This window comes from Cheilinus undulatus, linkage group 21 (assembly GCF_018320785.1).
Source record: "Cheilinus undulatus linkage group 21, ASM1832078v1, whole genome shotgun sequence".
NCBI classification, from domain to species: Eukaryota; Metazoa; Chordata; class Actinopteri; order Labriformes; family Labridae; genus Cheilinus; species Cheilinus undulatus.
Genome location: NC_054885.1, coordinates 38793535 through 38808906, shown reverse-complemented (window position 1 = coordinate 38808906; position 15372 = coordinate 38793535). Strand labels below are relative to the sequence as shown.

At 38.8% G+C, this 15372-nt stretch overlaps 1 protein-coding gene across 1 annotated transcript; it reads right to left on the bottom strand.

Moving 5' to 3' along the window:
- Positions 1-3871: 3871 nt before the first annotated feature.
- natd1 lies at positions 3872-9505 on the bottom strand. The gene is made up of 3 exons (XM_041817224.1): positions 9337-9505; positions 6078-6196; positions 3872-4846 (listed from the first exon to the last, which is right to left on the bottom strand). Exons 1-3 carry the CDS (start codon positions 9434-9436, stop codon positions 4730-4732), a joined length of 336 nt encoding a protein of 111 aa, XP_041673158.1. The 5' UTR covers positions 9437-9505; the 3' UTR covers positions 3872-4729.
- Positions 9506-15372: the final 5867 nt, after the last annotated feature.

The following is a 15372-nucleotide window of genomic DNA, read 5'->3' as shown; positions in this document are numbered from 1 at the left end:
GATGTGATAACTATAATGGCTCCGTGCGGGAATGAGGAGCAGCTGAAAACAAATATTGTACATGCCAAAACTATTGTAATGTGATTTTATTACGTAGAGAAATTATTGACGCATGCGCAACGTTTCAGTATAAATTTATCTAATGACTGAGACAGCTGAGGGCTGTCAAAATGCCAGAAATTTTCATACTTTGCGGTATTGCTTGGTGAGTCAACCTGATATTTTAATAACTGACAAAATACAGAGGCTAAAAATAAAGGTATTTGATAAGACAGGTGTGAAGAGATGTGTGAATCCATAAAAAAAATACAAGTTCAGTCCTTCACAGTCTATATAACAAATCGGTCGTAATTGTGCAATTTAGACATTGTGCTGGAGTTTCCTTTTAATTAATAACTACAAATAAGATAGAATTTATATTAAATCATACAGGATATAATGGTTTGAGCTTTTAATTTCTCTAATTAGAAATTGAATGGTGTCTCAATTATTTACTTTCAGATTTTAGGGAATTTTAAATATGCGATTACATTAGAGATCAGCCATCATTTACCTATTTAGATACATGAAAATCACAAAACACATTTTCAACATATGGAGTGCTTTTAAGCACCACGTTATTCTAAATCTTTACACTAGATGGCGCCAAATCTATATTTAAACAGTGAACACCATCATGACGCTGTTCGCTGTACCTTATCATGTGTACTCAAGATTCAAAGTTTATTATAAACATGTATTTACACATAGCTATTAGGCATCGCCACAAGGTACTAAGGTAGGTAAACGTGGCTGTCAACTTTTTTTATGCATGATTTTATGATCATCATCATGTATTTTTATTTGTGCCTACATTATGTGGAATTGTAAATTTGTATCATTGTAGTATCTTTAAAAAAATCTTTGTTTGTACAGAAATACCCCCAAAACCCCTCTCAGAATAGTCCAAATGAAATCACCACCTTCTGGTGGTATTGGGGTTTGTGAGACCCTGGGAATTGTGTTGTTGGGGAATTTTGCCCCTGGTAGAAGCTTCCAAGGCAAACAGGTCAGAGACAAAGAGTGGTTTATAAAAACACAAAAGGACAAATCAACAAGCAAAACACCTCACCTGGATGAGGGTCAAGTTCAATCCAAAAACGCAACATGGAGCACCACCTAATGGGCTCTCCGCCTGCAGGGATAGTCATGGGGGGTTATGTGTTTAGGTACCAGGCGGTGGTGGCCTTGGTGTGCTCATTCCTGGTGGTGTAGTTTAACCAAGTGTTGATTGAAACAAAAATCATAAAACCTTTGATGAAAATGTATTTATTTATAGACAACAAGAAGGAAAAACAACAGCAGAACAGAGATCGGTACATTTTTTCCTCATTTGGTTGAGCCAGCAGCTCCAAAAGTTCCTTTCAAGCAAACACACGAAAATGAACAGAAGACAAAAATAATGATTAGGTGCTTCACCTAAAAATGAGCATTAGAGAAAGTATTTTCCTGCAGTAACCTTGAAGTGATTAAAGCAGACAGAGCAGCCGTCTGCACACTGATCTTCATCCTGACAGTGTCGAGTAACCTGAGGGATTTTTCTCTTCAACACTTTAGATTGTCAACAGCAAAAATGAAACCTCCTGAAGAGCTGAAGAGAGAGCACAGTAAACCTGTCAGTAAAATCTTCCTCCATGGTGACCTTTATCAGCTGGTGAATGAAACCATACTAAACAGAAATCTGAATAAAATAACGTGTAATCCCCGACTTCCAGAGACATTTTCCTGAATGAACTAGAGGAGGCTGATCATAAATGCCCTGAAGAGAACAGTGCTGCTGGTTTGAAAGATTTCTCATTATTCACACAGTGACAAGCCTTAGACCAAATTCATCAGAAGTTACTGAGGGCTGGGCGATACGCAGCAAAAACGCTTCATGATTTTTTAGCTGAATGGTGAAACACAATCTTATTTTAACCTTTAAAGAAATTACAAATGGTTGTCACAACGCCTACATGGTAAACTTTGATATGATTCTAGTAAAAATCTTACCATATAGAAACCGGTTTGATATGACCACAAAAGTCTTTGACGCCCAATACTGGAAAAGCTTTCATTTTCAGTTATTAAAAAGCGCAGACAAACTCCTACACAGACTAAATCAGTGGTTAACTAAATGCTGTGTGTTGAGGTAAGTCCAGGTGTGCTGTGGGAGTTTGTACAAGCAAACATTATTAAAACAACCACACATAAACTAAGTACACTGACATATTTAAGAGGCTTTTTATAAGGATGTGAAAATGGTGCGCCTTGAGACTCTGGCTTGATCTTGGGTGTAACTTAGGCCAAACTTGGACCACCATCTCCTGGTCTGGCATGTTTACATCTGCATTTTTATTGATTTTGCATGACTTTCACAGCGGTGGATTTCAAAGTGTTGATGTCTGAGTGCAGAATATTTTTGAAAGTGGAAATGATTTTGTCGTCAGTGGATTGTTTCTGTTTTAAAGACTGTAGCTTAAATTGCTCAAATATGTTGGCAACATTTGAAAAAAAGGGTGGAGATGGTGAGAGTTTCTTTCTCCTTGCCACTTTTCCAAATTTAAAAGTTAGTAATTTACAGCTGTAAATGAACCTGTATGCAAAAATTGTCATCAGAAAAGATCTACATACACTGAGTATGATCCGTACGCTTTACAAAAAAAGGGACCCCCCGCCCAAATTTAACTGATTTACCTGGCCTGGAGGTGATCAAAACCACAATTCACTCAGTCGGGCAGGCCTTCTAGTGTTGTCCTGACAAATGAAGGGAGACCAGAGTCTAGTACTGAGCTAAGAGGCTAGCTGAGCCCCCTTAACATATCAAAATCCTCATTTTGTCACAAACACTGGGCGTCTACAACTTCTATTTTTGTTGCGGTGTTTTCAAATAGTTTGACTTTTACTAATAATAAAAACACTCCTTAATTAAACCAAATAAATCAGTCATATCCCCCATCAGGATAAACATCACAACAGATGATCTTGTGGCTGATTAGTGTGTTACTATTTGTGATTTTTGCTGTAAACTACCTTTTATTTAACAGAACATTAGGCCTGATATTTACTTTTTTCAAACACAAACTTTATCGATATAAACAAAGTTGTCTTTAAATCTGAATATACAGCCCAGCCCTAGTTTTACTGTAACATTATACACACAAATGAGGAGAATTATAGCTCAGTTTGTTCTTTGGTTTTTAAATCCCTGCATCTTTTCCCTGATTCATTTGTGACTCAAACAATAGAGGATGAATTTCATTTTACAAGAATGTTGTTGCTGGATTTTCCAGACATTGGGAAAACAACTTTCTTTAAAATCAAAATCATAATTTTCAATGACCCTTCAACCAGCAAATGTATGCCTACTCTATGTAGGGATGTGCATTTGAAGGAAAATACCAATCTGAAAGTCACTGGGAAGTATTTAAGGATAATTCAGAGTGATGGACTGGGATGCACATCTGAGTTTGTTAGCTTGATGCTAACTCATAATGGGAATTGGCACTGTCAACATTGCTTTACGCTATTCTTAACTACAACTATCTTTAGCCCAGAGTCAACAGATTATCATCATCCAGACTTGAAGAGAAAGACATGTAAACTAGGAATCCAACCAATCTTTTCAGTTTGGTTTGTCATACATTTTCAGCTTTACATTGTTGTAATTTTAGGACTTTAGGATCTTGAAGTCTTGGAGTTTATGTCAAAATTTGATTTTTTCCCCCTAAAAAATATCAACTTCCTTTTCTCAAAGTTTAACAGATCCTTTTTAATCTTATTTTGACGTCAGAGCAGACTGGGCACCCCCCCCCCCCCCCCCCCATCTTTGGCGCCCCCTAGCAGTACACGGTCTAGTCATGTGCAGCCAGCTTCATAGAAGAAAAGATCGATTCTAATGATCTCTGTAGTCTTTATTGGTGGTTAGTAAACAACTGTAGATGCCCTGCAGCCTCCGTTTGTTGTCTGCATAAACCAGGCGCCAGTGAATAAATGGAAACGATTCTTAAATGGAAACAGTTTCTACAGTTTCTATAAATGAATGATTGTTCAAATATTAGAAGATCAGTGCCTATCCCTCACCTAACACTTTGAAATTACCAAGAAAAAATACCCTAATGTTTTAAAACTTTCCAATTTACTAAATTTGTGGGATTTTTTAGCCCAAAGAAAACCAACGTTCAAGAGAAGGGGGGAATAAAACATAAATTCAGACTAACAAAAGAAAGCTGAATTAAGAAGAGGAAGTATAAAAGTCATCACAGTTGGATTATCATTGAAGGCATCGTTGCCTCCATGTCGACACCACTGGTGGCCATCTTGTCCTGTTTCTCCCAACCAATAAAGGGGAAGAAAGAAAATCTCCATCCCAGTATTTGACTCCCAGCTGGTCTCAATCACATCTGACCGTTGACTTCCACTCAGAGGGTTTATGGCCTTCAGCTTTGGCTGTTTTATTTCCTGGTGTTGATTCTGATTTATAACCTGCAGCTCATCCACTTCCCCTTTCTGATTATGGACAAGCGTCGACCCAATGTTCAGCTCACAGCTGTCTTTTCCATGAGGTTACTGGTCTCTGGAGTAGCTTAAAATCCCATTGTGATCAACGCCTGGAAGCTCCTTTAAGTATATCGGCCTGTAGCTCCAAAGCATACTGCAGCACAGTGAATCCTCCAAGAGTCTCTGTCTCCGTCTCCTCAGACCTGATCGGTCATTGATAAATATGTTCAATGTACTGAGGCTGAGGATTCTCTTTGACGTATTTCTGAATGTACCAGCAGGTCAAGTGGGCTTTCAGATCTTCTTCCACCACGAAATCCATGGCTGCCTGAAATCACAAAATAATAAAAAAATAACAGTGAAATAATTATCAGGAGAGTATGAAGCCTGAGTCAGACCGAAGATCTTCTATGAGGCGAGTTGAAACCTGCAGTTGCTGAAGATGATGCATCATTTCCAAAGCAAAGACTCTTCAGGGCTTGTCCAGACAACGTTTTATCAGGGGTCAATGAAGCATTTAGTTCATTCAGATATCAAGCACTACATGCAAAAAAGGCAAAATGGCCCCAAACGATGAGCTGTTAGGGAGGTGAATGAGTGTCTCTTATCACTAAGCTGTTAAAAATAACCCAGCTCTCTAAAAAGAGCCTCATCACTCTGAGTGAGGCTGGATGGACATAAATAAAGCCATGCTTTTGTTTACTAGGAGAATTCTGCAGCTCCTGTTGGTTGATGGAGCAGTCTTTAATGCAGACCATTAAATGTTGTATCTATGTCACTAGTCCAGTCTGGATGACGGGATCCCAGACCACCTCTTTATGCAGTCTGAGCTATCAGGTATCAAACTGCTGTCAGTATACATTGAGGTGCATCCACACAACAAAGCACTGAGGATTAACACTTGGTATCTAAATCCCTGTTAATGTGTTATATAAAGGAGGTTTCAGTCTCCACCTGGGCTCGTCATACCTTTCTTGCAGCTGTTAGTAACTTCAGTGTACACTATGAATATGGACAGCGTTATTGGGTTATTGTAATGGTTGTTAAAAACATGACGAGAGGATCCAGACTTTGGAGCCATCCACAACTGATTCAAGAGAGTAGGTTGGTGCAATAAACATTTGTATCTTTGGAGCCCTGCAGTGTGCGAGACATCTTTCTGTTCTTTGTCAGTCTCTTTTTCGGCTCAGCACCTGTCCACCTTGGTTTGGATGTGCGTGTAGACTTTCTTTCTACTGATTCAAGAGAGTACACAATTTATGCTGTGAGCTTCAGGCCAAAGACACCCCATTTCTTGTCAGTTTCTCCCAGTTCTTCCCAAAGAAGTTTGGTAGTTTAGAAGAACACGTGTCACCCCTAACAAGCAAAGCATTCAGGAACTACTGAGCCTGATGATAATGCTGAGAGTCTTGGCTACAGGTAAACTGTAAATGTTTTTAAACTGTTGCAATAAAGCTCAAAAATAAATCTTAAAAATATATAAATTGCATGTTTGAAGCCACGTTTCTTACCTTCAGTTTTGACAGGTAATAACAATACTCAGTCTTCAGGTGTTTTACCTTGGCCAGGTGTTTGGCGATTCCCCTTCCTCTGTAAGCATCAGGAACTTCAGTGTGCTGCAGGTCCACCGTCTTCTTCCCCACATATTCGTAGAGAAGAACAGCTCGATCATGAGATCCTGAGGGCAGAAAGAAGTTAAAGCTTTGGATTTTGTGACCAACTTAAAACCAAAACCAAACCATACCTCCAACCCAAACAAAAACTTTACACTAAGGCTGTCAGATTTTTTTATACCTCTGGTCTTTCAGTGACTTGATTTAAAACACAACCCCTGTTATTTTACTGTCTGTAGCTATCAGAAAGTGTCACAGCTTTAAGAGACTACATCTCTTTCATAAGAGAAGTGTGTAGGAGAGGAATAAATGCATTAAAAATTGCATTAAATCTCTGGCATTTCAATTCACACCAGCTTAACTGCTATGTTGTGAACTGACAGGCATTCAGACTGTTGCAGAGCTAGACGTCAGCATTGAAGTGGATCGACACAACACATTAACATCTACTGACATGTCTGTATGCCACATTATTTGCCTATGACCGCTTGATGATTGTCAACAGGGCCTTTTACATACCGATGTCAAAAAGATGCATTGGTGCATCCTTATATGTTTTAGTTATATTCAAATCATATCTTAATTTAAATTCTGGTCTTCTGGCAACCACACTCCAAACATTAAGTTAATTTCTCTCTGTGCATGTCTGCAAAACTGTACAGCTCCAACATCCCACCTTTAAAATGCTTTAATTAGCGCTGCACAGTTTATCTAATTGCGGTTACCATTGTCAGGCTGTGCAATTACATAATCCCACAATGGCTGCAATTATCTAAGTATCAAGTAGTACTCAAGATTTAAAAACCACATGCAGGGCACTGGTTTAGCTCAGTTGATTTAGCAGGCATCCATATGCTGAGGTTACAGTCCTCCCACTGGTTGTGGGACTGTGTGTTAGGTGCATGTCTTCCCCTATTCTCTCTCATCAGATTTCCTGTCTCTCTTCTACTGTCCTGTCAAAATAAAAGCAAAAAAATCTTTAAAATGTCTGCAGAAAGACCTTTAAGTTTACAAAAGTGTCACTATTTGTCTTTATAAAAGCTTTTTATAAAAAAAACAAACATTTTTTAGAAATACCAAGTTATTTTGAAAGCAGTACTGTAAAAACTACATTTTTTCTGCTACTTAATATTTGTATGTTTTGAGGTGAGATATACAGACTTCTAAACCATCATTATTCTCTGCATTTTCACTGATAACCAAGAAAATAGACTCACGATGACATTTCTGTATTAATGCATAAATATTGTCCTGTATGATCACACCTGCACATTATGACCAAATAATGCAGCACTAGATTTTAATCTATGCTGCTTGAGATAAACACATTTTATTGTATGTTAGTTAGGGGTGCACAGTGCAATCGGCCGGCCGATCACTCGGTGCACCCCTAACGCCGATTTCCTTAATTTTGGGGGGTCAGCAATCAGCTGATCCTTACATATGAAACCGATCTTATCCACCGATCTTATCTACCTCTACCTACTAAAATGTGAAAAATTAAAGACAAAAGGAACTGATATAATTTAGTAGTTTGGACAGCAATGCTCTAAACTTTTCATTTATATTTGAGAGAACAACCTCATGTACAGTTAAAACAAGTTTGTATTGTTTCACAGGTATTGTTCAACGTTTTTTTCAGTAAAATTAGATTGGAACATTGAAGGTTTATGCTGTCAGTTATAAAAAAAATCGGTATCGTCCAAAATTGGAATTGGCAGGTCAGGCTTTTTAAGGATCGCTGATCAGCCATAAAATTGCAGTCGGTGCATCCCTGATGTTAGTTTCTTAACCATAAGAGCACAGCTGTTTGGGCTTTTTTTCTTCTTCATTCTTCTGTTGATTATTTTTGCTCTAAAAATTAAAGTCAAGTTCCTCTTATACATTCAGCACAACATGCTTATTCTTTGAAAGAGTGGTTTCAGCACTTGGTACAGCATTATCTCACATTTAAATTCATAACTTCCGTTATATTATTCACTATCTAAACATAATAAGCCCTTCCTAAAGTAAGAACATCTGGATACCTCTGTGCTACAAATGCAACATGCAGTCTGTACATAATCATGGCTGCTCAATAAAACAAGGCATGTGCTCTTCAACAAACTGATAAACGTGTCTGTGGACAAAAATGCATTATGTATGAGGGTGGAGCAGACACTGATAGAGATCTTTGTTAGGGCAGAGCAGCTTCCACCTTTCTGCGGTGTTGTCATGAAACCAGACATCTAAACTTTGATATGACACCAATAAAAATCAAACCTTAGCAGCAAAAATAGAAGATTCCGGCATCCAGTATGAAAGGAATTCCTAGTTTCAGTTAATAGAAAATGAAGCTATGTCAAAGCTGCATAAAACATTCACAGTTTTAATACTGAAACATTACCAGTGTTTTTGTGTAATTTAGACAGTATGAAGGACATGTCTGTATTTTGAAACTGGTGGGGTTTTTTTTTTAAGTTTCAGTGCTTTTTAATAGTATGGATCATTTAAATAAACGATTGTACCGCTTTAAAAATAAGTGGTAAAGTATCAAGTTTAGTAAATTTTGACAACCTTATTTTGCTGTAAACAAATCTCACAAAGCATAAAGATTTCAATTGGCCTTTAAACATCTGTATTGTGGCTGGGCATTTGCTAACAACATAAAGAGACAAGACAACTTAATCTATATTAAGCACAAGAAGCAAAATATGTGAACCTGTATGCCAACTTCCTTTAACTCTAATTTGATGCATAGAATGCAGAACAAACCCAACATTCACCCCAGTTTCCCCACCATAATTCAGATTCATTTATTAACATGATTACCCCTCTATTGCCTTTGTTTAAAGTGATTAAAATCTCTAGAAGCTGTTCGTTCTTTGTGTTTTAAATCTAAATACCACACATCCATGTCTGCTAATGCCTGTTGAACTGTCCTCTGATAATGGGAGGGTGTTTGTTTGTTTTCAGAGGAGGAAGGAGGAGGAAACAAGCTCACATATGCAGACACTCTGGCCTGTTCAGCCTCTTTACATGAAATAAATCCAAAATAAAGACATGACATTCACATTTTCTTTAAGTATCGGCCCCTGAGGGTGAGTAATAGCCGCTGTATTCACGAATTACATCCGGACGTCGATGATAACAGACAGTGAACCTCCAGCAGCCTCAGAGCTAGCGTTAGCCTGTTAGCACGCTAATGTTTCCATGGTGGCCTCACCGTTCAGCCTGATGACAAACTGTCGTCTCTTCCGGTCGTGTTCCACTTCGATCTGTGAGCTGTTGGAGTCCGGAGAGTTGGTCTGAGCTGCCTGGGCCATTTTTACACCGAGAACGAGGAGCAAAGAGCGGCGATGCTAACCAGAAATGGCTTCATGAAATGATGAACAAAACACTTCATCCAACGAAATCAGCTGTGAGGTCACGTGACGGACAGCCAATCAGAGCACAGAGAAGAAGAAACCAGAGGAGAATGGACAGAAAATGTTGATTTTTCTCTTTCTTTAGCTATTTTAGTTTTAATATTAATGGTTTCTGTACCAGACAAAACTGTAATTTAACCTTTATATCAGTTTCTCACTTCTTCATAAGAGGCAGAGAATATATATAAAAAAAAACACAGAACAGAACAAATTGAAATGTTTACACAATCCAAACAGTAGATAGTGCATATTCAGGGTTTCATCAGCATAATCATGTACAAACAGAATAAAAGAGTAGGTTAGAAAATAAATACAATTAAAGGGAAAAAAATGCCAATGATACACTCACTACTACTCACCAGCGGAGGCAACGAACCCCCTAGTTTGCCATTTAGTGGGCAAAATTTGACAAAATGCCTTCTACACTCACTCAAAATTTAACAAAGCGCTCTTTTTGAGCCCTCTCCTCTGCAGGTGTATCTCAGAAAATTAGAATATCACAACAAAAACAGTCATTTTATGCAGTGATTAAATTCAAAAAGTTAAACTTTCTTACTTTCAGGGTTAATCTCATACAAAGGGAAATACTTAAAAGCATTTGTGTTTGATTAAGGCTCACAGCTCACACAAATCTAGAATCCACTACCTCAAAATATGAGAAAATCACAGACATCAGTCCAGAAGAGGATTTTTAACACAGACACATAGAACTTCTGGGAAATTTTGCTCATCTATGTACTCAGTACTTGGTCAGAGCTCCTTTTGCACAAGTCACTGCATCCATGGAGGCGATCAGTCCGTGGTCATGCTGGGGAGTTATGAAGTCCAATTTGCTCTGATAGCAGCCTTCACCTGGTCTTGATTGCCGAGTCTGGGGTCTCACATCTCTCTCGACATTTCCCCAGAGATTCTCTAAGGGGGTTCAGGTCAGACCAGCTGGGTGGCCAATCACACAGTAATACCAGGGTCAGTAAACTAGTTTCTGGTATTTAGGCTTCACTTTTGGCTGACAGTGTTTACTAAAGACCAGTGGACCAACAGCAGCAGATGACATGGACCCCAAACCATCACTGACTGGAGACTGGAAACACTGGACTTCAAGACCTGAAGGATTCTGGGTCTCTGATCTTCCCCCAGACTCTGGGACCTCAATTTCCAAATGAAATACTGAATGTGCTTTCTTCTGAAAACAGGGCTTTGGACCACTGAGTGATGATCCAGATCTTGTTCTCCTTAGCCTTAGGTTCAGGATTGGCTCCAGCCTAAGAACACCACACCTTGCAGTCCATTTCCTGAACCCGTCTGTGTCATGGCTCTCGATCCACTGACTCCAGTCTTGGTCCAGTCCTCGTGAAGCTCATCTAAGTTTTTGAATCTGCTTTGTTTGACGATCCTCTAAAGGCTGAGCTCATTCGTGTCATTTGTGATCCTTTTCTTACCACACTTTTCCCTTTAAATTCCCATTTCAAATTTCCATTAAAATGCTTTGATAGAGCCTCGCCCTGCTTTTAACAGCCATACCTCATATACAATGCAATGAAAAACAACCAAAATCTTTAATGAGAGACTAATAAAATAATTAATAAGTTCCAAGTCTCCGTTGATTTTTGCAGCAAGCCTTCAGAAATCAGAGTTGACATGAACTCAAAAGACTAACTACAGAAATTACAAGATTAACCTGGATTAAAAATTATAATAATTTGAAGCCCAAGCAGATTTTACTAAATAACATCTGGGGAGGGCCCAGCCATTTCTGTGGTGTCACAAAATAAAAGGTTTCAGTGACCTTTACCCTCCAGAGTCGAGTCAGTCCACCCTCAAGTCCAAGTGTATATTATGCTGAATTTAACAAAAATCCCTCTGTGCATTCCTGAAACACTGAGCTCACAGGATTTGAGCTAACAGTGACCTTCGACCTGAAAATGAACTCAGTCCAACTGAAAGACAGAGTGGACCTTGGAGCAAAGTTTGAAGAAAACCCCTCAAATAATTCTTCAGCTGTCACATTCACAAGCATGAGGTGCAATGACCTTGACCTTTGACCTCCAAAATCTAATCCCTTCATCCTTGAGTCAGAGTGGATATTGGTGCAAAGCTTGGAGAAAATCCCTCAAAGCGTCTTTGAGATATGTCGCTCACATGCATCACCCCATAGATGACTGTACAGATGAACCCAGGAGCATAACGTCTGAAGTATCGCTGTGGTGGAGGAGTGACCACAGATTATTTGGTCTTTATGCTGTCTTCATCTAAATAAATTAAGGTAATCTTCTGCTCATTCAGTTTCTTTTTTCCCTCTTCCCTTTTTGATAATCTGCATCCTTTCACCTCTTTCCATCTTGGTTTACCGCTCTGACCTTCTCGTCTCGACACGCTCCATTAAATACCGTCTCATTAGTTCAGTCTCCTGAGCTCTTTGTTGTATTTAATCGATGTTAAATGGTCGTTTCAGGTCACGGCGGCTCACAGATCCTCAGTGACGTGGGCGTCCTCCGGTATCAAATCCTCCTCTCTGAGAGTCTAGGTTTCCCTCCTGTTTGTATGGATTATTTCCTGCTAAAACAGACTTTGTGTTCTGATATTAACTCGATAAATGTCTGCAGTTTCCCGGATGTCGTTGGCAGCTCCGTCAAGTTCACTAAAATTACAGTAGAGTAATCCCTTTAAGACTGTGGCCTAATCCTGCAAAACTCTTCTGCAGTTTGGGATTATGTGTGTTAGAGCGTGTCTATGAGAGGGTTTCTCAGACGTATCCGTGATTTCTTCCCTAATTTTTTGCCTGAAGTAGAATGAAACCAATGGATAAAGACATTAGCCTCAAGTTCAAAGGTTTATAGGCTCGTTTGAGGTTTTTTAGACGTGTTTTATCGAAAGAATGATGTCCAAGAAGCAAAGGTAGGTCAACATTATTTGTCTTTGCCTCACTAACATACAGATTAAGACATTATTACTTCCCTCATGTTGTCTCTGAGACAAATATAAAATGTAAGATTTATGATGCAGGATGTTTACTGTGACTCAAACCAAAGGCACAAATATGTGGAAAGTATTTACAGAGATTTTTTTTATAAATATGATAAACACAGAAAGTATTGCTCATGGGTTGTAAAGCTCTTAAGCCAAACTTATATTTTCCAACCCCTGTTTCCTCATCAACATGAATCTACCAGCTCTTAAGTTTTACATTAAAGTGACTCCAATGACTCTGGTCTGAATTAAAAGCTTTTTTAGGCCTTCATATTTCACTCATTTGGTTTTCTAAAAATATTTACTTGGGGCTTTTACCTGTTTAGGACAGCAGATATAGTAGGATATCAAGGACATGTGGGAAAGATTTTGCAGGTCAGACTCTAACCTGAGCTGCCTTCTAGGAGGACTAAAGCCTCCATTTATTGGGTGCAACAAAGCAGCAACCTTTGTGGTTGAAAAATGAAGCCAACAGGAAAGTAAAAACAGCTGCAGTTCCTAAAGTGCCGACTAGAGGCTGTCTGAAGAGGGCAAAAATCCAGCCGTGCCGTACCTGAGCCAGTCCTATTAGCTGGACTCATGGGTCTGAGTCTGATTTAAACCCAACGTTTTTTAATAAGATTTACTCTTTCAGATTTTTGCCTTCATTTAGAGAGGAAAATACAATGGATAGTATAGGAAACCAGGGCGAGAGAGTGGGAAAGGCTGGATCCAAACCTGTGCTTAGCTTCTGTACATGGGGTGTGACCTAACAACAAGGCTGTCTGCACCCCTAGTAAGCTGCCTGTTAAAGTTTAAACCAAAATTCTGAGTTGTTTCTATTAATGAAGCACAGATGTGGCTTATTCATTATGACAGGCAGTGCAGTGAGGATGAGGAGCAGACGCGCAGACATCACTGTACACTGAAAGCACAAAGCTTCATAGGGATCATCAGTCTGTTAACAGAGACTACAGTCTGCAGCGTTGTTCACACACTTCATTAACTGAGTTACATCAGAACAGATGATCAATTAAAGTTTTTGCTTCTTTTTGTGTGTGATATAAAAAAGTGTGTAATAATGTGCCACACTCTCTCCCTCAGTCATCAACCACTGCACTATTTCACAGTGTGTTTGCAGGATGGAGCAGGCTCTTTTTAACAGCTTTTCTCCCTCATTATGTCAAAGACAAACATGCAGAGAAAAGTGTGAAATGTTTGGTAAATTAAAAAAAAAATCCTTGAAAAGACTGCATAATCCAGGAAACGTGACCAGCAGACCAGGCAGAACGTCTTTGTAAACTGTGCAGTTGGTCTGCACTGAGGAGAATTGTTTTGAAGTCATTGCAAGAAAAAAACAGACCAAAACGCAAAAATGTGAGGGTAACTTATGTCCAACAGGACGTCTTCGATTCCCTTTGAGCTGGGCTAAAGGGGATCCTGTAACTAGTACATTTTGATTTTAAGAAAGATATGATCTATGCATAATTAAGGACCTGACTGATATGACTACGAGCCATTGCATCTTATCTGTTTGTCAGGAGGTTTAAGACCCACCTCAGCTGCACCTCTCTGTCTGTCTACGTTGATTTAAAGTCAGTTTGAGGCCGTGTGTTCAACACGGCGCCCGCCACAGATTGGCCTCAAAAGGCCCCTTCAAATCCAATCCACCAAATGGCTGCTGTCACCCAGACTTCATCCAAAACCTTCCACAGTCAATGGTTGAACCTAAAAGCTAAGCCACTGGCACCCCTTCTTTTGATCTCTTCCTGTCCACCCATCAGTGTTAATTTTGGCACCTATTTTTAATTTTAATCTTAGTTTTAATTTTAAATGAAATGCATTTTAGTTTTAGTCACATTTTAGTCATTTCTACCCTTTTTAGTTTTAGTATAGTTTTAGTTCATAAAAATCCCCTCATTTTAGTGTTTACTTTTAGTCCAATCATTTTTTCTTGCCTAAATCTTGCACCAAACCACGGTAGTGTGTTCTCTGCAGCCTGCAAAAGCTGGGGTCCCTGCTTTCTACTGCTAAGAGGCAGAATAGATACAGATGCATTGTTTGACAGATTTACCCACAGTGGAGAAAAATCATGGATTTTTAATGTCCGACAAAAAAACTACATCACATTTTAGTGTAGTTTTAGTCATCTTGATGAAAACTAAACTTAGTTTTTTTTTCAGTTTTAGTCATCACAGACCTATTTTTGTTAGTCTTAGTCTAGTTTTTGTCATGGAAAAAAAGGATGTCGAGGAACATTTTTAGTCATAGTTTTAGTCGACGGAATTAACACTGCCACCCATCCACCGATAATCATCCCTTTAAACAGCAACAAGCATCACTGACACGGATGTTTATGAGCTACAGAGTATTTTCATTAACTCATGGACAGGAGATGTTCATGAAACAAGTTAGAAAATATGGAAATTACAAGCGCATACTCCTATTAAGATAAAAATGACACATCACTAAATAGTGTGCAAATAAAGTGCAGGGCTGTCTGAGAGCAGGATGATTTATACTGACTCTTTTCTTCACATAGGTGGCATGAGAACCTGGTGAACTCTAAGAGCAACAAACATGCACAGAGGACTGGGGCGAAGGTGAGTGAAAATATCCTATCTGGTGACTTGTTTTTTGGTTATGACTTTAGAAAAATTAAATATGAATATAAGTATTTTTCCTACCTTACTTTACCCGTGTTAATGTTTCCTGCAATGGCAGCATGGTTCCTCAGCTGTGTTAGATATAAGCTGGTATCATCCCAAAAAATCATATATATATATATTAATACCTGTTTGATACTGTCATAAACACCCAATACTGGGAAATTTATCGCTTTATAGGCTCAAACACTGCAATCCCTCCTGCATGCTGTCTCAGTTGCA